General features: G+C 50.2%; 1 protein-coding gene across 10 annotated transcripts in view; it reads left to right on the top strand.

Annotated features, from left to right (window-relative positions):
• Positions 1 to 25,291, top strand: part of Bcor (BCL6 corepressor) — a 127,187-nt gene that overhangs the window by 87,918 nt on the left and 13,978 nt on the right. For 6 of the 10 annotated variants that reach the window (XM_013151967.3, XM_013151966.3, XM_063245707.1 and 3 more), the window contains exons 2-6: positions 14,106 to 14,231; positions 15,793 to 15,871; positions 16,758 to 19,601; positions 20,242 to 20,295; positions 20,782 to 20,968. In XM_013151967.3, the coding sequence (XP_013007421.1) occupies positions 14,146 to 14,231; positions 15,793 to 15,871; positions 16,758 to 19,601; positions 20,242 to 20,295; positions 20,782 to 20,968 (3,250 nt within the window). In that variant the 5' untranslated portion in view covers positions 14,106 to 14,145. Of the gene's footprint in view, positions 1 to 1,958; positions 2,051 to 8,860; positions 9,076 to 14,105; positions 14,232 to 15,792; positions 15,872 to 16,757; positions 19,602 to 20,241; positions 20,296 to 20,781; positions 20,969 to 25,291 lie in introns of those variants that run through there. The other 4 variants (XM_003469370.5, XM_003469369.5, XM_013151964.2 and 1 more) reach the window with 3 other exon arrangements.

Below are 25,291 nucleotides of genomic sequence, written 5' to 3'. Positions count from 1 at the left end.
TGTGGCTGCTGGGGTCTTGTTGGCCTAAGTAGGGTAGGGCCTGGTGCACTGGGAGAAGGCAGAACTGAAAGAAGTGTGGCCTTTTAGAGGAATAAAAGGGAGAAAGGTATGCTTTCATTTGGCATGCTTTAATTTTTTTTTTCTCCTGGTGGAGACCATGACGGGGACTGCCTGTGTAGGATGGATTAGCAGGCGCCTCCGTGACCCCAGACGCGCATGTAAACTCCGGCGAGGGTTTAGTTTGCCCGCGGCATCGATTTGCCGCGGTCCCTCTTTGTCTAAGCCCAGCCGGGAATTCCAGCTTTTATTGGGAAGACCGCACTTGGGTGGAGCCCGGGCCGGGCGGGGCAGGGCTGGGCCGTGGGCTGGGCAGGAGGCTTGCAAGGCCAAAGTGCTGCTTCAGGCCCAGGTCAGTCTTCTGGGGTGCCCGGCAGCCCCTGTGACAATGCCATGCTGGTGGTTTCCTCGAGGGCTCCTGGCCTAGCGACCCAGCCGGGTGCGGTGGTACGGAGGAACGCGTGGGTCCACCTCGGCTACAGCGTTACCCCCCCCCCCCAATACCCTGCCAGCTCGCGGGCGAAAGGCGCTCAGAAGGCCTTTTGTTAGGCCTTAGGGTCACACCCGTGCCCCGGGGTCTGCTGAGAGGCCAGAGAGGTCCTACGCTGCCACGAAGCTCGGGCTGCGGGTTTCAAGGATCGGGTCTGGTGGGGCCTTGCTTAGACTGGGGTAGAGAGGCTTCCAGGAGCCACCACCCGGCCCAGGTTCTTTGCCAGCATTTATGGCAGAGGGCATTCCGTCTGTTTGCTAAGCCAGCCACCCTGGTGAGGCCTAGATAATGGAGTCAGGAGAAGCAGCAGTGCTGGAGTGTATGGCCTCCTCCTCTGTCCCTGTGGTAGCTGAGCCCTGTGTTTATCAGCCGGAGGGTGTGCTGATGGCCAGCCCCCTACAGTTTCCCCTGATTGCCTTCTATGTGGTCCTCAGGAAGGAATATGTGACTTAGGGGTAGGAGTTCATTTTTAACAATACTCCTATGCGATCTTTCTATATAGAAGCCTTCTCTCGGGGCGCAAGCTCATCTCTGGGTGATCCCTGTACAGGGTCTCACAAGTCGGGGTCCTCACTTTTTGGGGGGCTTTTTTTTTTTTTTTTGGAGGGGGAGAGAAGATTCGTGTCTCCCCAGCCAGCATCCAAGATTTGGACTCCCTGTGATTAGACAAGCGGGAAGTCCGTTTGGAGAAGATCCTGACAGCATAAAATATAATTTGTGATCTAAAAGACAGTTTCCAGTATAATCTCATTATGCACCACAGACTCCCGGTGTTATTTTGTGGAAGGCGGACAATGATCAATTTACATTGACCCGGGGCTGGGCGAGCTTTTAGATGGTAATTGCCATATTGATTTGCATGCAAAAAGGAGACCTGCTAAAATTAAAGACCGGAAGCTAAATTAAACTAAATTTATTGTCTAGGTGCAAAACGGGGGAACTGTTGGGGGAGGGGGGTGAGTCAGGTCAGGGCGCCTGGGGCAGAGCAGATGAGAGGCTCAAAAGCTTCAGGAGGTCACAACTTTGCCAGCGATCTTTTAGCCTTTGTAGTTTCATATTGTGGGGAGGAGAACGTGTTCAGAGAAAGTTATAAAAAGGTACTATTGCAGTTAGGGTACCGAAGTCTTTCCAAGCTAATAATAACTGCTATGAGGAGGGGAGGTTTATAGGGGTATTCTTGCACCATTTCCGGCACTCCCCACCCCCCATTTCTATTGTTCTGCTGGGGCATTCGCAATCATGCCAAGGACACCAAAAACCCTAGCTTCTGAAGAGTTTTTTTTTTTTTTTTTTTTTTTTAAAGCTCGTTTCTCTGCCCGCCTAGCTCTTTCCCCCTCCCCCTCGCGAAGCATTAGACCTTTGGAGAGAGCGTGAGTGTGGAGGACGTGCTTCGTGCGCGCCGCAGACCGGTCGGGACCGTTGGGGCTGTGGGGAGTTCCTCTCCGGACGCTGCGGTCGCAGGCGCTGCTGGACGTCGATCGCTTTGGAGTCCGTCTGCTCCAGGTGGCCTAAGTAGGAGGGGTAGGGTAGGGTGGAGTGGGTGAAGAAGTCTGCCGTGACTCCTGGCTAGCTGCGTGGGGGTGGGGGTCCCGCTCCCCGGGAGCTGGAGGAAGGGCCAGCTGCAAACTTGGCCTGCTCCCCCAGGCTAGAAAGTTTAAAAAAGAGAGAAAGCTACTTGCGGAGGGCTGGCCCGGGGCCATGGGCCGCTGAGCTGCAGGGGCGTGTTCGGCTGGCCAGCAGGGTGACCGCCCAGCGCTGCTGTCGCCCCTCGGTCCCTCCAGCCGCTGAGAACTTTGCCTTCCTTGTTGAGCCGCGGGGCCATTTCATATATCTGGAGCTTCAGCGTCCGGAGGAGCGAATGGTTGGGGGACTGGGAAGCCCGCAGGCAGCTGAGTGTCTTGTGCCCCTGCCTATCCCCGATGAGCTGAGCTGGCAGTGGAACCTGCCGACATCGTCGGGTGTAGGCAGTTCCCGGAGCATCTGAAAGCCCGGAGCACACCTAGGAATTGGGGATAGTGTGCAGAAAGGATGTTGGGTCCTGAGACTTGTGCCAACGTTTTTGGGGGGAAGGGAGTGACACCCTATTCCCCAACTTGCCTCCGGGCTTGGCGTTTGGCAGGAACACTAGAAGATCCACCTGGGCCTGGCTGACATCTTGCAAGGTAGTTCTCCAAATTCTCTCCTGTCTTTGGTCCTTGGGGCTTTTCATTTAAACCCTAGGAGACTTCGGTGTAGGAGTTCCCTTCCAAAGGGCTTTTGCTGTCTAAATGATTTGATTTGTTGCTTTCTGTGGCAAAGCTAGTGTGGCAAGCCCAGTTCCCAGTACCAGTAGTCAGCACTTTACCAGAGACCTGAGAGTGACCTACCCACCTACTCTGAGAAAGGCTATGTAGTGTCCTGTTGATCCTTATAGCCACCAGGCCGTTTCAGTGTATGGAGATTTGTAGGGTGTAGGGAAAATTGTGAAATACTTTTCAGTGGACCCAGAGAGGACTGGATTTAGGGGAAATTGGGCTGGGCTCTTTCAGACTCACTCTGACGGGTCACATAATTGTTAAGCACTGTCTTTTAACTATGCTTGGGTGTGCAAGGGCTGAGAACCCTTCCAAACTTTTTTGAGGAGACAGTTCATGAAAACAGGAATTTCACATGACACAATCAGAACAGTAATCGGCTCCTCTCCGCAACTCCATGACTGAGTTTGACCGTGGCCCATTTTTTTACTAGCTGTGTGACCTTGGGGGCAAGTTATTTATGGCCTCTGAGCCTCAGTAAGTTTCTTCATTTGTAAGACTGGGAATAATTATCCACCTTTAGGATCAAAGAAGAATACTTGGCACATAGTAGGCCCCAAGGATTAACAATTGCTTTGAATGACTGGTTGTGTTCCTATAGGTAACTGCTCTCTTCCCTGCTGCCCCAGGGCCCCCCTTAATCTGGCCAGGCTAGTGTCCGGAGACCAAGGATGCAGGCTAAAGGTCCCCTCCAAGAGTAATTCTCTAGGTCCCTCTGTGTGGGTTCCTCTTTCCCTTTGTTACAGTTTTTTGCATTCTGCCTTTTAAAGGATTCCATATGAAAGGACTTGTGCTTTTTTTTTTTTTTTTCCTCCCCTAAGTGGGATCATTATATGGTTAAGAATTGATTCCAGAACTGGTATAGGTGCTCTTTGGCAAGTCCTCCTGAAATTATTTCAGAGGAAGGGACAGGAGCTGCTGGAGGGGAGAGACCTGCTTGGAAGAGGTGAGAGGGGGTGGCCTGCTGCAGAGGCCAGAGATGCTGTGGTTTGTTTGATAGGGATTAAGTCCGGATGTTATGAGGACTCAGTGTGGTTTTCAATAAAGTCTGCCAGGGATTGCTTCTTTTATATCGATATATATTTAAAAAAATTACTAGCATGAGAAGAAAACCAGAGCTGTATGGATCCAGGCCGGTAGTAAGCTACTGTGATCAGGTTTCCTACTCGACTCCCAAAGGGGAAGTCAGCGTTTGATTGAAGCTACACTTGGTTCTTGACTCTCAGGGGATGCCTGCTCTGAAACAGGAGCCCTCCCTCCCTTTCTCTCCCCCTCCCCCTTTTTTTCCCTTCTTCCCCTAAAAGCCTTTGTGCTGAAAGAGCTTCAGTAGGCACGAATCCCTGTCCCTCTAAAGCGTCCCTTACAGCCTTTGCTGACATTGTTTTGTGAGCAGTGGGTTTTACCAGACCAGCAGTTTCATCCCCATTTTAGCTCACTATTTTAGAGGTAGTGTGGACAGGATGTGCCTAACTACGATGATTGCCACAGTGTGTAGCTCAGCCAGGCCTGGAATCTGAAGACGCCTTAACCTTTGCCCTGGGTGGGGGAGTCAAGATGGGGGGGGGGCTTAAGGACCTGAGGATTGTTCTGGAGGGTCTGTTTGTTTTCTTCAGCCCAAAGAGGCTGAGGGTGGAGTCTGGCAAGCTAGAGAGTATGCTATAACTTTGGATCTGATTTAAAACTTGGTTTAATTGGAGAAACTCCTAGGCATTTCACAGTTATGTACAAATGCAAACTTGAAATAGCTCGAGGCCTACGTCATTTAGGAAAGAATAAATGAAGTACAGAAAATGTCCAAACTATGTAAACCTTAGAGTTGTCTGCCTTCCCATAAACACATGACAAGTGCCAAGGCGTTTCCAGTCAAAACACCCATGGACCCAGCAGCCTCTATCCTTTGTATTTATTATTTTATTAACAGCATTTTACACAGCATTTAACAAGCACAGCCTGCCTGCTTTGCACCAGGACTCTCAGCAGACTGAGGTGGAAAATGGGTGGGGGTGGGGAGGAGTGGTCTCTAGAAGCCACTAGCTGGAGAAATCTCTCCAGATGGTTAAAGGGGTCTCTTTCTCCTAGCCAGAGAGAAGGCAAAATAGTATTTGAGAGGAAGAGATCCCTTCCTTCTCATTCCAGGAGGAAAATTGAAAGTTGCATAGATACAATGTATCTAGTCTCACCTTCAGTTCCAGAAGGGACAACAAGCTCCATTTCAGGAAAGTCTGACCATTGGTTATTGGTGATTTTCAGAGTTATTTGTCTGCTATCGTTATTCCATATCCTGGTGGAAAGTTTATAACGAAAAGTAATGCCTTTTTCTTAAGTCATAAAATGAGCCTTGTATGATTATTTAATTAAAATCTATTTAAGGACCGATTAGGCGTGTAATTTGTGCTAATAATGACGATTATGGAAATGTTCAACTTAACCAAAAATCATAAAGGAGACATTTTGATCAGTGGGGCGACCAATAAGTATTCAGTGAGTTGGGCAATTTCTGAAAGACCAGAGGCTGTCATAGGTGGAGCCCGCACAAAGCGCAGAGCCACTGGCTTGTCTGTCCCAACTCCAGCTTGGCCAGGGCAGGCCAACTCCAGCTTGGCTGCGTATCCTGGGAATCTGCGCAACCTCCCTTCCCATCATGCTTCCCCAGGCTACCAAAAGGCACAAACTCTGAGACGGTTGATAGACCACAGAGAAATCTGCGAAATGGCGGTGCTCTTTGGCTTTAACAAACAGCAATGACAAACGCATGCTTCCTTGGCTGGCCTTGGCTGGAGCCTGGAGGGGTGGAGGGAACGGGGGTCCCTTGTTCCGGAGAAACCTGCCAGCTGCTGGGCTTGGTGCGAAGGCTAAGGCAGACACAATGCTGCTGTTGTTGGTTTGATCTCTAACTGTGGATTGTTAGTCTGGCTTTAACTATGTGGTAAGGGGGGAATGTGAAGGCTGTTTACAGCGAGTGCAAATAATGTGACAGCTGTTGGCGCGCGAGCAGCGCTGCGCCTCCTCAGCACTTACACAAAGCATGCACTATGCAGGCCCGCAGGCCCGTGCAGGAGCTGCAGAGGTGGCCAGCACTTTCTGGCTAGTTTGTCCTCAGATGAGAAAGAAAGAGAGCACCCGCTCCCACCTCCACACCATCCCAAGTGATACACACCTTTTGTGGCTTCTGCAGGGCTAGGGAGGGGGAGGGATGGATTGTCGCAGTTTAGGAAACTTGTTAGGCAGAGGTGACTGGAGAAGACCCACTTGGGAGTGTCACTTTCTGAAGGGGTTTGGCCAGGATCCATGAACCTGGGTCCTCAGCTGCTTGTGACAGTGTTTGTAAGTTTGGGGAAGTAACTTCCAGCTTCCTCGGTAAGCTTATTGGAAAGAATGTGTTAGTATCTGAAGGCTTTCTTGAGGTCTTAGAGGCTCTGAAGGTTGGTCTCCTCAGTGGTCCTCTTATTCACAAAAGTTAGATACAACAGGCATTGTGTTCTGGCCACTGTTTCCCAGGTGGAAATGCAATTGGGTAGGTTCAGGACCCAAAGGAGGGTGTATTTCTGTGGAAGGGGTACAGGTTGGCTTTTGGTGACTCTTGTCTTTTAACCTTCCTTCAGCAGCAGGACGTAAAAGTACAGTCCTGAGGTCTGCCAGCAGTGCCACCTACTCTGGGCTCCAACTCAGTTCCTGGTTCTCTACAGGCAGACATGCCCCAGGGTTGGGGAAGAAGGCTATTGGTGGCAACCATCACCTGCCTGGCCAGTCCTGGAAATGCACATGGGTCTGCCTGTGGGCTGTCCCTGGGCAGACTGCCCCCAGGAATACTGAGATAGATGATTGTCCACCCATGGGGCTTAGACCAGAATTTAGGGCTGACTTTAGTCTACATCCTGCCGTTCTGTGTGACTGTGGCCCCTGGGAATAGAGCCTACAGCATATTCCAGATGTAGTTCATCCCCAGGTCTGCCCTCCTAGTTTTAGTGTGGACTTCTGCATCTAGTTGGGCTCCCTGTGGGGAGCTGGGAGATGCTTCTGGAGTGATACATGAACTTCGGTGCCAGTTCTATAAATTGGTCTCTTTTTATGACGTGTGCCATTTTCTGTAGGAATGTTGCTTGCAAAACGAGTTTCGCCTTGGAGGAAAGGCGGAAAGATAAACAAGCCTGCAACGTCAAAACACTGGCAGTCTTTCCCTCCTTCCAGCTCTCTTAAAGCAGCCGGGCTGTATTTCCAGGATTTAGACTCATGCTTGTGAGGAGGGACTTGCTGGGCTTTTTTTTTTTTTTTACCCCCAAGCAAATGCAAATTAGAGAAAAATAATTTTCTTTCAACGATATGCAATGTATTAGTCACTTGTTATCGTGCTCCGAGGCAGGCCTCATTTGCGCGTCTGCCAGCTCGCTCACATCTGCTCAGCTCTGTTCAGGGCATTTTAACCTTGGCGATGTCGTGTCTAGTCCCACGGATCAAGGAGGAGTAATTAAGCCCTGAACAGCTACAAAAATTCATGGGCCTCTATCTATAACATAGTTGTTCCACGGATTTGTTTTGGGGTGCTTTGAGTTTCAAAACTGAGTAGCAGACATGGGATCCCTATTGTTCCTTGTAAAGACAGTGGGTGTCCCTCTCCTCCTCAGTACCTCATCGTTAACTTTCCAGGGACTCCCAGGCTCTGCACAATCAGTGAGGAACCTGCATGCAGATTGCAGGACCATTGCGTTTTACGTATCTTTTATGTGATGAAAGTTCCTTTGTGCTTCCTGTGTATTCTAATGATAGCAGTTATTAGCCTTATGGTATAGCTTGTTCCTTTCTGTTGGAAGGGGTGGCATTAAATGCCTTTTATTCCTACAAAGCCTTGATGAAGACAGAAGGACATTGATGTGGCATTTGGAGGCTCCATGTGGAGCATTTGTTCAGGATCTGCCTCCAGGTGGTACAGACTCAGAGAGTTAGCAACTAGACCCAAAGCAAGGTGCAGGGGTTTTGGAGACCCAGGAAGGAGTAAGAGGGATTACTGACTTTCTCAGGTACCTAGTGCTGGGCGGCCTGCTGTTCAGGGACACCTGTTTCCAAATTCACCTCCTCCCACCTTCTTGAATACACAGGTGAGTCCCTAATTCCTGGTGTGGCCCAGCAGTGGAGGGAAGTGAAAGGAATTAAACACCAGGACAGGCCATCCTAGGAGAATGGGAAGTGTCTTGTCTGTGGTCTCTGAGAAGCAGAGTGCATGATCCCTCCAGCCACTCTCCGGTCAATCCCAGTTAGTGTCTCTCCTCCTCCCCAGAAGCCTTGGTGGCACACCCCCCACCCCCACCCCCACCCCACCCCTTCACAGTTGGCTGCCCTTGGCTCCCATCTTTCTAAGGAAGTCATCCAGAGAAGCAACCCTCCAGTCTGACCAGAAGGAGTCTGCAATGCCAGTTCCTGGATGGGCTTGGCGACATTTCTCTGGTTTTTCTGGGGCCCACCCAAAGTTTTTGTCAGAGGTTCAGTGGCTGGTGCAGGAGGTTTGGTAGAAGCTCAAGAAGGGAGACTATGGAAGCACGTGCTGCAGGGTATGAGGCTTTAACTGAGTCTGGGATTGGGGAGGTTGGGATCTCTGAGAGGGAGAGACTGTCGGAGTTCCTGGAAGACCTGCTGGGGGCATATTGAGAGGGTGTGGGTGTGTGCTGGGGTGGCCTCCTCTGGGACCTTGGTGGAGGAGGGGCTCGTAAGTCCTGAGTTGCACAGATATGTATGGTGGGAGAGAAAATCCCTTTGTTGCAGACCACTTGTGTTCTGCAGAGGACAGGGAGGGGATGCCTCTCCCCCTCCCGCTCTCCCTCTTCTTCCTGCCACCTCCACCTCCACCGGAGGGCCAAGTTCACTCTGTGCTATGACCCAGGTGCTCTGGGTGGAGGCTGGGAAGGTATGAATGCTTGAAAGGCCAGGGCTGGTGGGTACCCTGCCTCCTTCTGATTCCAAGCTCAGTCTTTTTTTTTTTTTTTTTTTTTTTTTTTTTTTTTTTTTTTTGTCTTTTTCATTTTTATTGGTACCTGGGGTCGAACTCACGACCGCCTGCTTACAAGGCAGGTGCTTATGCCGCTGAGCTAAACCCCCAGCCCCTAAGCTCAGTCCTACTAATGCAACAATTGGGGATGTGGATGAGGACACCCACAGAGGGTATAGCCATGGCTATACTTGGAGTGTGCCAAGATACAGCACGTGGCCAGGCTGGCTCACATCTCCCAGTCCCATGGGGTACAGGTAGGTACTGGGCAGCAACCTCCTTCTACCACAGAAGCCCCTTGGTCCAGGTCCTCGTAGCTGCTTGGGGCCCCCAACTCCCCAGATGCGTACACCCTGGCAAGGCAGGCCAGGAGGACCCGCCCACACTGCACATGTGAGAAAGCTTTTTCTTCTCATCTCCTGCCCCCATAAAGCCCTCCCCCCAGCATCCTAAAATAGGAACTTCTTTACCCCTCCCTTCCTTGACACCAGGAGCCGCACTGCCGTGACTCAGTCTGGGTTTGGAGTTGCCCCAGGAAGGGCTGGTGCTTGCTTTGGCTTCACTGAAATCCATAAAACCCTGCTGAAGGCCATCACTGGCTGCCTGAGCCCTCCCCCAGGACAGGGTGGTTCTGCGCAGAGACGATTTTGGGGCTCACCACACATCCCCCTCAGTGCAATCAGACACGATCTAATGAGGTGAAACATGGCCGGTACCAGCTATCACCAGGCAAAACTCAGGTCCATAGTACAGCTAAATCCCCTGGAAAACACAGTGCCAAATATTTACAGAGTGGACCAAGGTTGGAGAGATTCGGCCACCTGCCCAGAGACACATGGGAAGGGGTGAGGGTGGGGGGCCGGGAGGCTGCCTCGACCATGTTCTTCCTTCTTCAAAGTGTTCTTCTCGGAACCAGCCACGTAGGCAGTGAGGCCCCTCTCCTGAAGAGGACCCAGCACACTGGTGCCCATTATGCCATCTGAACCAGAGGCCCCCACAAACCTGGCTCGTCCTTTTGGCCACTGGCTGGATAACTGCCTGATGGGGGTCAGAAAAAACCCAAACCAATGATCAGTATGTGCAGAGAGCTGGAGGGCATGGTTTGATTTCTGGGTGTGGGGCTGTTTCCATGGCAATACCCCCACATTGTTTGTGGCCCTTGCAAGTGGAAAGGAAACCAGCTGCCTTGGCAGTGGATGCAGGAGGAGCTGGCATGGAAGGAGAACCAAGAGAGGACCACACTGCTTGCCCCCTTGCCCTCTGCTTGTGTTCCTTTTCAACCTGCTCGCCCCTTCCTGCAGGGCAATTCTTGGCCTGGAAAGAAAAAAAACATAAGTGTTCTGTCCTTTTCCTCTGCCCATCTGTGATGGTGTCCTGATGACAAGAACCAGTGAAATAACAGCCATGAGTGCTGCCTGGGGTGCGTCACACCTTTTCACCAAGGGCAGTGGTGCCCCTTCTCAAAGATGCCAAGGTTGGGGGAACAGTTCCTAACCAGGGTCCTTCTGGCCCACTTCTGCCAATCAATCCTTTCTCCCCAGGGTCAGGGCCAGGGACTCAGGTACTCTAAGCATAAACTTTGGCTGTGGAGCAGATGACCTCTTCAAGTCTGTTTCGGTGACCCAAGCTCTCTCCCGCTTTCAGTCACCCCGCAGCTAAGATCTATGGCCACACTGTGAGCCTGTGATTTTCACACCGTCTCACCCTGGAACTGGATGTTGCGGCAGGCAGTGACTGTAGTCCCGAAGTCTGTTCTTTAGGAACCACCCTTTCTGGTCTGGCCTCCGCATATCCATCCCCCTTCTTGCTTTCTCCACTGTGGAAGAAAGTTAAAACCCGGTGCCAAGGTACAGCTTAGCAGCTCACACTGAGAACAGGTTGGTACTTGTAAAGTGCTTTTCATGAGTGACTTCACACATCTTGGCACTTCTAGAACAGAGGCTGCAAACCCCCCCCCCCAGTTGAACCCTGAGGGCAAATGCATCTCTTACATATAGCCGCCAGGGCCTTAAGGTGCTCTATCTGTTATCAGAATCAGATCTTTCACCCTTTCCACAGCATCCCAAGGCCAAGGGTCAGCAAAGTCAGTTTTGAAGCACATTGCTTTAGAGGCTTTAAAAAGAAAAACAGGCCATAGCCATTTCAGCAGCAGCTTCTAGAAATGGTGTGTCCTTTCACTTTGCATCATAGAGAACCCTTGTGTGGCAATAGGTGACTGTACGTGACAGGTAATCTTCCTTCAGGGGTTGGCCTTTGCCAAGGATATTCCTTCTGGGTCTTGGGTGGCTCTGTTTGTCACCCTGGGGAAGTGCCAGGAAGGGCTGCTTCCCATTGGTCATTTCCACTCTGCTCTCTCTTTGGCCAGGTACCTGAAGAGTTAAAAAGTCTTTAGCTTGTTGCAATGAAATTATGGTTGGCAGTGGCGCCGCTGTTTGTTCAACAGACCTCCACTTTTAAACAGTTCACAAAAAGTTCATGGGGCAGCTAGAGATTGTGTGTGTGTGTGTGTGTGTGTGTGTGTATAGTCTGCAGCAGAATCCGACAGTACACCCCATTTTGCTTCTTTGCATTCATCCTCAGCCCCCTCCTTCCAAAACCACACATACAGCAATAACACTGAAATGCATTCCTGGTCTCAACCCTCCATCTGACCCTGTGCATGTGAGAGCACTTCATTCTGATGGCTGGTGTCATTTATCTGTGCAGCATTAATATTGAAACCCTGAAGGACAAGCCCTGGAGAAGAGTGAGCACTCAGAAGTCCCGGACACCTCCAGGCTAACTTGCCCTGGCCCTGAGCCCAGGTCGACCTCTCTGAAGAAAACCTCCTTCCAGAGAGGGGTGCCACTGGCCTTTTTGGGGTGGGGGTTAGGCACCTTGTGGGCAGTGGCATGATTTTGCTCCTCAGTAAGGTACCCTAAAGCCCCTTCTCCAGCCTGGCTCCTCAGGGAGATGTGGAGGAGTCATCTCAGTTATTTAACTTATTTATTGGTTTTTTGAGACAGGTTTTTATGTAGTTCAGGCGGACCTCAGACTCACAGCAGTCCTCCTGCCTCAGCCTCCCAAATACTAAGACTAACAGGCAGGTACCACCACACTTGGCAAAGCAGCTTGCTTGTCTAAAAGGACACCAGAAGGTTGACTTTCCTTAGATACATGCTCTCCCTTCATCCTTTCCTCAGGAGCTTGATTGAACAACCGCTGTGCTTCTGATGGAATGTCTGAGTTTCATCAGCCTGCGCTGAAGGGGACACCCTGCTGCGTGTGGTGCCACTGCTGCAGCCCCATGACCAAGACACACTGGCACCAAGGAATGATATTCCACTTTCTCTTTCTGTTAGACTACCCAGAATGTCTTCCTTTTGTTGGTAGAATGGGCACTAGAGGCTGCAAAGGGGACACATCATGGGATGTGCTTTGTGGTCTGTCCAGCACTGGTGGTGTGGCCTTCCTCACTTGTTTTGTATATTTGCAGTACCGAAAAAAAAAAAAAAAAAAAAAAGCCCAGGATCCCCCACCCCACCAGTCTTCCCCAACACCTGAGTTGGTCTTTTAAGTGGGGAGTTGTGGCTAGCATCTTGAAAAGGTCTGGTTTGCCCAAGGGAGAAAGGTACTTCCTAGGGAAACAGCTTCCCAGAAGCCGACCCCGCCCAATGATGCCTCCACTGATTTCTGCCTCTTCCTCTGGCCCTGCTTTCCCTTCCAGCTTCATTGTTGAGCTCTGACTACGCATGGTGTGTTGGTGTATGTGGGTTTTGATTAATAGACGACGTTCTGTGGGTGGGGGATGCCGGTGGACAAAAGACCTTGTTAGGGACAAAGACACACAGAAGGATAGCCTGGCTTTTGGATTCAGGGCTGGGGCGCTCCCCCACCCCCGCCTCCAGTCACTATGGCAGAAGAGTCCCCAGACCTGGTTCTTCCAACCAATGGACCTGGCAGTCTGTTCCTCCCTGTGCTAAAGTGTAAAAGCAAGCATTTGCATATTTTCTCCTGCTAACAAAGGAAATGTGTCGACTTAGGGAACATTTGGGCTTTCGGAAACTGTGTGGGTGGGTGTATGAGGGAGGAGAGAGAAAAGTTCCCCTGATGCTCTCTGCACACCGATTATTTTACACCCAGGTTTGGGTCCAGTGGAAAACTGCCACGGCTGGTCCCAGACAAGGGAAACTGAGATGTGTTTGTGAGCAGGGAATTGCCGAGGGCCATCGGTCCCAGGCATTAAAGGCTCCCCTACTTATTAACCCAGCATTTAACAGCAGGATATGGGCTGAAGCGCAGTCAAAAGAAACGGCTCAACCTCCAAAGAGCAATTAAAATCCTGCACGAGGATAAATCACGCGCCGTGATAATCCTGTTAATAAAATGCAGCTTGTCCTGACCCTTCACTCATGCAGCAAACTAGAATGTGATGTGGGTGGGGGCAGTGGGCAGAGAAGGTAAGGGGGAGATGGTCTGGGTGCCTCTGCCTGGGTAGTCCGTCCCGTGTCCCCCCGTCCCCCCCCCCAAAGGAAGTGGAGAATGGGTGGCGTTTCTGGCTCCCAGTGTGCGGACGGTCTGAACCCATCAGCCTGGGCTGCAAAGACTTGTGCGCTTGCTAATGATTTCTTGTCCCCAGCGAACAAGCGTCATTGAATTACTCAGCCTCTTCCCTCTGCAGCTCCCAAGCAAAACCACCCGGGTTAGGTGCTTTAATCTAATCTAACGCTCCCGGGTGGGGCAGCTGAGCTGTCCAACAACTGGTTCACCCCAATCTGTAAATTGTACACGCAACAGCATTGGAAGTTCAGCCCTAGTAAGGAATCAGAGCTCAACCTGAGGCCAACACTTCACTGTTGAGCCTCTCACCTTCAGCCCCAACAAGAATCAGCATGTGCCTGGCAGTGCCACCTCGGGGCAGTGGCTCCTGTAGCTATTGCTATAGTCCTCTTGAGTAAAGGTTCCCTTCTGTTGCAGTCAGTGGCAAGAATGACTTTTTCCCTTGACCACCACGCACTTTCATAGGTTGGAAAGGGAGCATTTGGTACAAGGATACGTATGGTGCCTGGGATGAGGCCACGTGTTTTGCTTTAAACTGCTCGTCCCAACTGCCTCCTGCCGGGGAAGCTGCACCCCCTTACACACAATGTTCTTTTGGGTCAGGAGGGCCCATAGATCGTGGACATCTGTAGACCATCAAGCACAACCTGCATTCTATATGAATTGCCTCAAAAGAAGCCTTCTCTAGTTCCCATTTGGCTGTCCTTTACTCAACCTCCTGGGATTTTGTTTTTCTTTTTTTAAACAGACTAGACGCTTGAAGCAAAGCTGCCATCCAAGAAGACGACATGCTTTCAGCAACCCCCCTGTATGGGAACGTTCACAGCTGGATGAACAGCGAGAGGGTCCGCATGTGTGGGACAAGTGAAGACAGGTGAATGTGACTACCGGCTCCAGGCCTGGGGAGGGAGAGCTGGTCACCTTCCCCTCACTCCTGAGCAGAGCCCTGCTGAGGCCCTCCTCACTCCCTCACAGCTAGAGGGGACCCAGAAGGGCTTGGGGGAGGTCTCCAACCTAGCTGGCGGCCCTTGATTTACAGTTTGAACAGGCAACCCGCCTTAGCGAAGCATTGCCGCCCTTTAAAAGATTAGCCCCTAAAGCGGCCTTTCAGTGCACTTTCGTCCTTAATTTATTATTTCATATTTATGAAGGAGAATTAATCCCAGTCTGTATGCCGCTTTAACTCTAAATGTCAGGAGTGTGGGCCCAGGTGGATCAGCATTCCATGTGCTTTTAAAACAAATAGTTTGCTCAGTAATGAACGAGTATGTGGTCACCCTTGCCTTGAGTGGAGACCCAGGGCTTGGGTACCCTCTGCTGCCCACCTGGTGAGGCTGTTACCCCTTGGCTTGAGCTGTGGGGCAGCTCTGGGTTTGGGTTCCTAATACGTCATTTTGGAGTGAGGTAGTGGCACTAAGCAGCCAGTGATTGAAGCTGTTCTTTGGAGCCATGATGGAACTTTTCCTCTGCTGCTGGTGAGCAGTTTTATCCTGGGGATTTGAAGATTGGCACTGAGCACTTTCTTTATCGATGCTTTCTGGTGACAAGTTCCAGGGCAGCTGCAGCAGCCTAGCACAGATGCGCAGCTTCCTCTTCAGCTCGGGGCAGCTGACATTTGTGTGATGCTAAAGTGTGTCCCCCCATCATTTTGATAAAGGCAGTCACGTATGACTTCATTATCACCATGGAAACCACTTTCATAACACATTGTCCCTAATTTTGTTTTGAGAAAAGTTTTAAAAACTTGCCCTGGAGCTGGGTGTGGTGTATGCCTATAATCTCAGCACTGGGAGACTGAGGCAGGAAGATCACCTCTAGTTCAAGGCTAGCTTGAAGTATACAGCGAGACCCTCACAAAACAGAAACAAACAACTTGCCCTGGTGGCCACTGTAGAAAACGGTTGATGAAGGGGTCCAATCCGTAGTCTCCAGCCTCCCAACATGACCCTCGTCTTTGGCCTCCAGGACAGCATATACACGTAGGGTAGGACAGGGCTCCGGCTTTCTAGAGAAAAAGATCATACTGGAGAAACGGTTGTTCTTAATTTCTGGTTTACCATCTTGGGGACATTTGTGCAAGATCCGTGTTGTTTGTTTTTCTGGGGTGAATTGAGCTACATTTTGGGGACAGTTTTCAAAATGGGTTTGGGGGAGAGTTAAGGATATGTAGAGAAAAGGTTGATTGAAACTGATCTGATCTGGGGAGATCTACAAAAGGGATTGTATTCTCACCAGGTGTGGTGGGGTATGCTCATAGTCCCAGCACTTGGGAGGCGGAGGCAAGAGGATTGTCACAAGTTCAAGGCCAGCCTGGGCTACATAGCGAGTTCAAGGCCAGTCTGAATTATGTAGCAAGACCCTGTCTCAAAAAGCAAAACAAAACAAAAAAACATACAAAGGGTGTTCTCATAAAGTTGGTGTGTGCTTTTAAATAGGAAAATTCCTGTAAATGATGGTGACGCTTCAAAAACCAGACTGGAACTGAGGGAAGAGAATCCCTTGAACCACAACGTGGTAAGAGATTAATAACTTCTGTGGACATAGTATCAAGAGTATCAGTGATGTGTAATCAATTGTGTATTAATTGGCATACCATTAAGGGGCTCAAGGCCCAGCTGAGCAGAAAGCCTCTGGCACAGGACAGGGTCCCACCCAGACACTTCTGGTGTTCTTGGGTGATGTATTTGTTTGGAGTATGGACTGCATAATGGACCCCATCCCCTACTGATTGGTGGGATGTGTACTGCCTTGTTTTCTTTGAGCTACACACGACATCAGTGCCCCCCGCTGGGTATGTTTCCAGCCTCCATGTAGCCCCTTTGGGTTTACCATTCCAGTAAATCATGAAACTCAGGCTGTCTGTTCCAACACTGGGGACAGGAAGTCAAAAGGCACAACCACAGTTTGACCCCTGGGCCTCTATTGATTTAGAAACGAGGCAGCCAAAGTTCTCCATTCTGGCTGTCCCACTGGAGATTGTTTCTTGTCCCTTCCTACATCTCCAGGGCAAATGAAATGAACATACCTACTCCTTGAACCCTAACTGGACTCAGAGGCTTAGTGTGGGTCGTGTAGCCCATAAAGGGTTGTGGAGAATTTTGCAGTTGGTGTCTTCTTAGTTGCAGCAAAGAATTTTTGTTGAAAAGGTGAATTTTCCGAAGTTGATAGATGGCTGGATTAATGTTTGGGCCTCCAGTCCAAAGGGATTGACGTTTTGCTTGCTTCCAGAGGACCCATTGAGCTGGGGCAAGAAGGCAGGCTGCAGAGGGGTTTAGAAAAGAAGGGGGCAGTGCTCTGATGGTAAGGTGGGTGGCATGTGACCTAGTTGGCTGTTTTTTTCTGGGGCTTATGCTGCTGCTTGGAGTGTCCCAAGTAACACACGTGTTGTCCTTCCACAAAGGTGGATGCAAGTACTGCCCATCGCATCGATGGCCTGGCAGCACTGAGCATGGACCGCACGGGTCTCATCCGGGAAGGGCTCCGCGTCCCGGGAAACATCGTCTATTCCAGCTTGTGTGGACTGGGCTCAGAGAAAAGTCGGGAGGCTGCCACGAGCACTCTTGGTGGTCTTGGCTTCTCTTCTGAAAGAAACCCAGAGATGCAGTTCAAACCTACTACGCCTGAGACAGTGGAGGCTTCTGCCGTCTCTGGAAAACCCCCAAATGGCTTTAGTGCTATATACAAAACACCGCCTGGAATACAAAAAAGTGCTGTGGCCGCAGCAGAAACCCTGGGCTTGGACAGGCCTGCCAGCGACAAACAGAGCCCACTCAACATCAATGGTGCTAGTTACCTGCGGCTGCCCTGGGTCAATCCTTACATGGAGGGGGCCACGCCAGCCATCTATCCTTTCCTCGACTCTCCAAATAAGTATTCACTGAACATGTACAAGGCCTTGCTACCTCAGCAGTCCTACAGCTTGGCCCAGCCACTGTATTCTCCGGTCTGCACCAATGGGGAACGATTTCTGTACTTGCCACCCCCTCACTACGTCAGTCCCCACATCCCATCATCCCTGGCTTCACCCATGAGGCTCTCAACGCCTTCGGCCTCCCCAGCCATCCCACCTCTCGTCCATTGTGCAGACAAAAGCCTTCCGTGGAAGATGGGTGTCAGCCCTGGGAACCCGGTCGACTCCCACACCTATCCTCACATCCAGAACAGTAAACAGCCCAGGGTGCCCTCTGCCAAGGCAGTCTCCAGTGGCCTGCCTGGGGACACGGCTCTCCTGTTGCCTCCCTCACCTCGGCCCTCACCCCGTGTCCACCTTCCTGCCCAGCCCACGGCAGACACCTACTCTGAGTTCCACAAGCACTATGCCAGAATCTCCACATCTCCCTCGGTCACCCTGTCAAAGCCATACATGACGGTCAGCAGCGAGTTCCCGGTGGCCAGGCTCTCCAATGGCAAGTATTCCAAAAGTGCAGAAGGTGGAGAGAGTGCCCAGCCAGTGCCTGGGCACCCCCGGAAGGCAACGGTTCAAGACAGAAAAGATGGAGGTTCGCCACCTCTGTTGGAGAAGCAGACGGTTACCAAAGATGTCATAGATAAACCACTAGATTTGTCTTCTAAGGTGGTGGATGTAGATGCTTCCAAAGCTGACCACATGAAAAAGATGGCACCCACAGTCCTGGTTCACAGCAGGACTGGCGGTGGCTTAGTGCTGTCTGGAAGTGAGATTCCAAAAGAAACATTATCTCCTCCAGGAAACGGTTGTACTATCTATAGATCTGAAATCATTAGCACTGCTCCCTCATCCTGGGTGGTGCCTGGGCCAGGTCCCAACGAAGAGAACAATGGCAAAAGCATTTCCCTGAAAAATAAGGCACTGGACTGGGCCATACCGCAGCAGCGGAGTTCCTCATGTCCCCGCATGGGTGGCACAGACGCTGTGATCACTAACGTTTCAGGGTCAGTGTCAAGCGCAGGCCGCCCTGCCTCTGCATCACCAGCCCCCAATGCCAACACGGATGGCACCAAGACCAGCAGGAGCTCTGTGGACACCACGCCATCCGTCATTCAGCATGTGGGCCAGCCCCCAACCACGCCTGCCAAGCACAGTGGCAGTACCAGCAGCAAGGGCACCAAAGCCAGCAACCCAGAACCGAGTTTCAAAGCAAACGAGAATGGCCTCCCACCAAGCTCAATATTTCTATCTCCAAATGAGGCATTCAGGTCCCCACCAATTCCCTACCCCAGGAGTTACCTCCCTTACCCAGCGCCCGAGGGCATCGCTATAAGTCCCCTCTCTTTACATGGCAAAGGACCTGTCTACCCTCACCCAGTGTTGTTACCCAATGGCAGTCTGTTTCCTGGGCACCTTACCCCAAAGCCTGGCCTACCGTATGGGCTGCCAACAGGCCGGCCAGAGTTTGTGACTTACCAAGATGCCCTGGGCTTAGGCATGGTGCATCCCATGTTGATTCCACACACACCCATAGAGATCACTAAAGAAGAGAAACCCGAAAGGAGGTCCCGGTCCCATGAGAGAGCCCGTTATGAGGACCCAGCTCTCCGCAGTCGGTTTTCTGAAATGCTGGAAGCCAGCAGCACCAAGTTACACCCAGAAGTCCCTGCTGACAAGAACCTGAAGCCAAACCCCAGCTGGAATCAAGGGAAGGCTGTTGCCAAAAGTGACAAGCTTGTCTATGTAGACCTTCTCCGAGAAGAATCAGATAATAAAACTGAGGCCAGCGTGTCCAAACCCAGCTTCACCAGCGAGAGCGTGGCCCAGAATGCTGAGCCCACCAAGCCCCCAACAGACTCCACACTGCAGCAGCACCGTGATTTCATCACTCTCCGTGAAGAGTTGGGGCGTATCAGTGATTTCCACGAAGCTTATGCTTTCAAACAGCCTTCAGGCCAGCCAGTCTTCTGCTCAAGCAAGGACAGTGTCCCAGCAGGAACCAACAAAGAGAACCTAGGGGTGCCAGTGGCAACCCCTTTCTTGGAGCAAACTATGGGAAGCGATGGCCCCACCGGAACTTTTGGTAAAACCCAAGAGGATCCCAAACCATTTTGTGTGGGTGGTGCCCCTCCAAGTGTGGACGTCACCCCCACCTATACCAAAGATGGAGCCGATGAGGCAGAATCAAATGATGGCAAAGTTCTGAAACCGAAGCCGTCTAAGCTGGCAAAGAGAATCGCAAACTCAGCAGGTTATGTGGGTGACCGATTCAAGTGTGTCACTACGGAACTGTATGCAGATTCCAGTCAGCTCAGCCGGGAGCAGAGGGCATTGCAGGTGAGCCCCCCACCGGAACTTCAGGGCCCTTTTGGGTGGTCAGCTTTGTAATGTGCACGGGTGGAGGGCAGGGCACCAGGCAGATTTGGTTAATGACACTTATGGTAACTTGAGTGTATGAAATGTTCTCAGTGAGGGGATATGAGTGGTAGCTCTTAAGCGGATACTTTGTGTGTCTGGATACTTTTTAAAGTTATTCTGTAGATTGTAAGAGAACTCCACTGGAATGCTGATAACAAGCTTTAATTATTGTGAAGGATGTCTAAAGACTGCATGACATTTACCTATCAATTGCTTTGATTTCTCTGCCTGTAAGATAGCAAGTATATATCGAAGCACTGCTTAGAATGTCTTACTTGGTACTTAGAGGAGATGTGTAGTGGCAGTTATGTCTGTGGGAATCGCAAATTTTTCACCAAAAAGAAAGAAAAAGTTCGCTTAAAGGGATAGCGTATGTATTTAATTTGCTAGTGAATTATGATAGATGTTGTATAGGAATTTCCTTAAGATATTTTACTTTTAATTAAAAGATGAATAAAGCCAAATTGTTTTGCAATGTTAAGGAAAAAATTGGTTTATGCTTATAAAAATGGATGAAGTTATCTAAATGATCCATTGAGTGCCCATTTTAATTACATAGATGGAAGGATTACAAGAGGACAGTATTTTATGTCTACCCGCTGCTTACTGTGAGGTCAGTTCTTCAAATTTTTATTACTAGAATCTTACATAAACCTTTTGAGTTAAATTTCATTTCCAAATATACAAAGGGAAGTTTGTGGGCCATGGTCCGTCTTTATTCATTGTGCATTTTGTTTCTTTTCTGTTGTGTTTTTCTTTTGTTTTCTTTGCATTGTGTTTTTGTTTTGTTTTATTTACCTTCAGAAGAGAATGTCTGTCTTTATGCAACAGTGTATGTATGGCTATACATACACAGCGCATCTGTATCTATATACATACAACTTTATGGATAAAGAATGTGTGGCTACTTCCATTATAGTAGATACTCTTACATTTTATCTGTTAAACTTTAAAATATCTGAGTTGTATCTCATAAATTGTGGTTGGTTTTGGGCAAACTTTTCTTTGAAAATACTTTCCTTTAGTGTAAGGCACATGAAATAGCTTTAATGGTAAGGTGTTGTTTTTTTTTTCTTTTCCATCTCCGTTCTCTTTCTAGCGTGCAATGATGCGCTTCTCAGAGTTGGAGATGAAAGAGAGAGAAGGTGGCCACCCAGCAACCAAAGACTCCGAGGTGTGCAAATTCAATCCCGCTGACTGGGAAAGGTTGAAAGGAAACCAAGACAAAAAGCCAAAGTCGGTCGCCCTGGAGGAGGCCATTGCTGACCAGAATGACAGTGAGAGATGTAAGTAACCCCAGCAGCTGGCTTGTGGTGCCGGTCAGTGAGGTCGGGCCCACCGTGTTCTCACTCTGGCAATTTGGGGGTGGTGGCCTAGGGTTCAGTTGGTGACTGCTTGGGTTGCTCTTGCCAGTGTGAAGTGAAGGTTAGGGCTGACTCTCCTTTTGAATGTTGTGCCAGATGGGATGGGGCATCTGTGAAAGAGCTCTCCTTGGATGCAGCTTCTTTTATAAAGAGACACCAGCTCCATGCCTAGTAACTGGGGCAGAGATGTGGAGTGGGCCACATGTGGGAGGGATGATCCTTCCCAGCTGTTGCCATAGTGCCACTGTGATAGGGGTGGAGAATACTTACTTTATTGACATGGGATGAAGGATGGTGAAGGCACCATCAAGATGAGTACAGTCATTTATTGTGTCTGGTTCATTTGCCATGCTAGGGAGTTGGCAGCAAGATCCAAGAAAGCATGGCATATAAGAGGGCTCTGCCCACCAGATGGAGGGTGGCTTCTGTCCTGGAGGGAAAGCAAGTACCTTCTTCAGGACACTGCTGTCCCCGCAGCAGGTCCTCCCTACCCTGTGGTCGAGTTCGGGAGCAGGGAGATGTGTCAGGGCAGTGTGGTAGGAGGCCTTGCCCTTCATTCCTCAGTGCACATGCTTGCAGCCTGTGGACCTCAGAAACCTCACTGGTGAAGGGGAACTGGGATGTCTGGGTGAGCACAGAGGAGAGTGGTTGCCAAACCCTCCCACACAGGTCAGCCAGTGCTGTTAGCTGTTGTAGGCTAAGGGGCTATGGGAAGTGGGTACAGGTTAGGCTGGCTGCCTCTGTTCCCTCTCTCCTCCCCACAACACACCCTTCCTCCTTGCCTGCAGCTCATCCTCAGTTGAGCCAGGACTGCTATATTATTAGACCTGAAGAAGGTGTAGGTTGTTCTGCTAGTAGATGCTGGCTTACCCAAGTGGCAGGGACTCTTTCTTGATGGACCTTCACACCACCACACAGGATAGATTTGGGGCAGTGTGCGGTCTAATGGCCAAAGCAATGAAGAAAGCCTTTCTCTCGTCTGATGCTTGGGCCAACTAATGCAAACGCTCTCTTGTGGTGTTACCCCATGACACTCAATGTTGAGAAGTTTTTTTGTTGTTATTGTTGTTTTGTTTTTTGTTTTTCCTAGAGAGACCAGAGAAGTAGGCAAGGTGGAATTGAAGGGAAAGTGCTTCTAGAAGGGGGAACTGCCCACAAATGGGGCCTCACTTTGTTCTGCATGGGTGGCAAGGGAGGGGTGGGAACTTGGCCAACTTCAAGGCTTTTGGGACCTTTCTCTGCTTCTTGAGTAACATGGCCAGACCCAGGACAGCTGTGCTCCCTCGTGACAGAAAACAGTAAGGACTGGCCAGTTTTGAAAGACCCTCTGGGGCCTCAAGGTTTGTGGTCCACTAAGAGGAATATCCTAGGAGAGCCATTGTCATTGCTGCCACCACTGTGACCTCATCTAGGGGACAGCAGTTGTGCAGATTAGCCAGGTCCTCTTGGACATCAGGGTCCAGCTCTGCGTGGGTGTCTTCAAGTCTCTTCACAGGTATCATGGTGGGGTGAACAGCGAAGGCACCTTCTCTTTCTCAGGTAGCTCTTCTCCCAGAAGCACCTGGGCCGAGGCTTGGGAGATGGCAAGTGCTTCTTGTTGGGAGGGCCTTGGGTGAAAAGTAGGAGTGCAGTTAAGAGTGTTGTGGCTGGAGTTCTTGTTACGCTTTTCTGCAGTATGGGTGCTCCAATCAAGTGTCCATTGTGGAAAGGAAGCAAATTAGCTGGGAGGCAAGGCATGCATCCTTGAGAGTTCCCTGGGGAGCCATCAGTGGCATTTTGGAAGGTGGGGAGGGACGAGGTATTGGCCCTTTATTTCTTGAACATGTGTAGCCATCTGTATCCCTTGGCAGCTACTTGGCTAATCATTGACCTAGAACCTGCTCAGTGATTTCTGAGCAGGAACTTGAGGGAGTAGAGTGAAGGGGCTGCAGGCTCAAGATTTCTGGCTTAGGGAACGCCTCCTCTGGGAGACTACCAGCACGCTTTGGAAACCGCTTTGAGTTTGGAGTAGAGAGATTCGGGACCTCATCTCTAGACAGGAGTCTCACAAGGTCAGCCTCCTCTGCACATGGTAGAGTTACCTGCAGTGGAAACTGACATCATAGCAATTGGTTCTCAAAAGTCTCAGTCAACTTAGCATGGTGTGGTACACAACTTCCAGCTACTCTGGAAGTTGAGGCAGGAGGATCACAAGACAAGCCTAAGCCACTTAGCTAGACCCTGTCTCAGAATTAAAAAATAAAAAGGGCTAGGATGAGACTCATTGGTAGAGCCCTTGCCTACTGTGTATATCAAACCCTTGGGTTCAGTCGCCAGCACTGCACCCCAAGAATCTCAAACTTCCCCCATCTTGTTTAGGGCTCACTAGGCATGACTGCAATAGTGGTGAAGTTGCTTTGTTGCCACGGTGACTTATAAATGTTGCTATGGTGATGCTTCTATGAGGTAGTGCTATGGCACAACCATGGTAAATTATGGGATGTGTGTGCTGCAGGGAGCAAGTGTTAAACCACCAACAACATAGCCACATCCACATCAGCTTAGATGGTGTGACCAAAGGCACGGGGCCTGTGAATTTAGGACCCAGTAGTGCAGCAGCAGTGACGGCGCCCTGGTCAGAAGCCCTGTCTCTCTTTCCACTGTCTCTCCCCCCGTTTCCTTTGTGCTGGAGAATAATCCCACAGGTGGTGGATAGTTGCAGGTGGCCATGTATGTCTTGGACAGTTAGAGTGGACATTCCTGAAGATTATTTCTGCCTTGTGGAAAGACACCCTTGTGTAAGGTCTTGAGCGGCCTTCACTGAAGAGAATTCGAATTTTCTGAGACTTGGGGATGGGGGAAGGAGGGGGGGACTCAGATTGAGAAGTCATGAGAACAGAGGAAAAAGCAGTTAAACCACAGAGAAGGGGCACTGGTGTGTCTTCACTGAACCCCAGGTTGAGCAGAAAAGGGTTCTTGATAATGGCTCAGGATGGGAAACAACAGGCATTGCTCTTTGGGTCTCTTAAAAATGGTGCTGTGACCCTCTTGACCACTTTAGCAGTAATAGCCCCATACAACTGAGACCCCTTGGGCTGTAAAGTGGAACTGTGATGACCAGCTGTCAACTCAGGCAGAATAGGGAAAGAGGGACAAGAATCAGGGTGGGATTGGAGGGGAATAGCCATGAGCTGGCAGGAGCATGCACCCCACCCTTACCCATCAGTATCCTTGTTAATCGGAGAGCAGGAGGCAGTGTGAACTGGAGCCCTTCCGACCCCATGTGCAAAACCTTAAAAGACACACCGAGCAAGACCCTTGTCTCGTCAGGGTGTTCACTGTTTAGTGAGGAGTAGTGAGATGGGTTCCCCTAAGTCACCTGCTGATGCCAGCCAGTGAAATAAGTGATCTCAGATTGGCCAGGTGGTTTTTTGTGGGGAAAAGATAATGACAGCTGTGGCGAAAGGTTGGGTATTTGGGTTGTAAATGCATTTCACTATTAGGAATTTGGCAGAGAGGCTGAAAACTTTGGTGGAAGAGCTCCCCAAGAGAAAGATGCTTCCGAGAAGGGCGAGACTGTTAGAAATACAGGTGGTTGCATGAGACTCGGGGTTCAGCATATACACTGAGGAAGTCGGACCTAACATGCTCCATATTGAGAGAGTTGTTATTATTGGCAGGGGGTGAGGAGCATACTGGCTAGACCTCTGCCTAGTGAACCTGGAGAGTATTGTGACATTACCCTGTCAGCTCTCCTTTGAAGACACCTGATTTGAACCATTTTCCTTGTGAAAAAGGGTAGAGGGTGGCAGAGCACCCCCATGATCCCAGTAGTCTGGAAGGCTGAGGCAGGAGGATGGCATGTTTGAGCCTAGCTTGGGCAACTTAGCAACTTATTGTGACTCGATCTCAAAATAAAGAATATAAAAGTGGCAACAGTGTGGCTCACTCAGTACAGAGACCCTAGGTTCAACACCCAGTACCCTAAACACAAAGAAACGGTGGAGCTAAATTCCAGCTTGTCAGAATACCATAGTATCCTGCATAAGTCATTTCTCTTATCCCCCTTTCCCTATTCTACCTGAGTTGACAGCTGATCATCACAGTCCCACTTTACAGCCCAAGGGGTCCCAGTTGTATGGAGCTATTACTGCTAGAGTAGTTAAGAGGGTCGCAGCACCATTTTTAAAGAGACCCTACTGTCAACCCTCTTATGGTCCCCTGCTGAGCCAAGCACGCCGGTCATCCTGTCTGCAGTCGTGGGAG

The sequence above is a fragment of the Cavia porcellus genome, unplaced genomic scaffold, assembly GCF_034190915.1.
Source record: "Cavia porcellus strain 051 isolate PalLab524CR breed Dunkin Hartley unplaced genomic scaffold, mCavPor4.1 scaffold_3, whole genome shotgun sequence".
NCBI lineage: Eukaryota > Metazoa > Chordata > Mammalia > Rodentia > Caviidae > Cavia > Cavia porcellus.
Note: the sequence above shows the minus strand (reverse complement) of the source record. Positions and strands in the feature narration are given on the sequence as shown.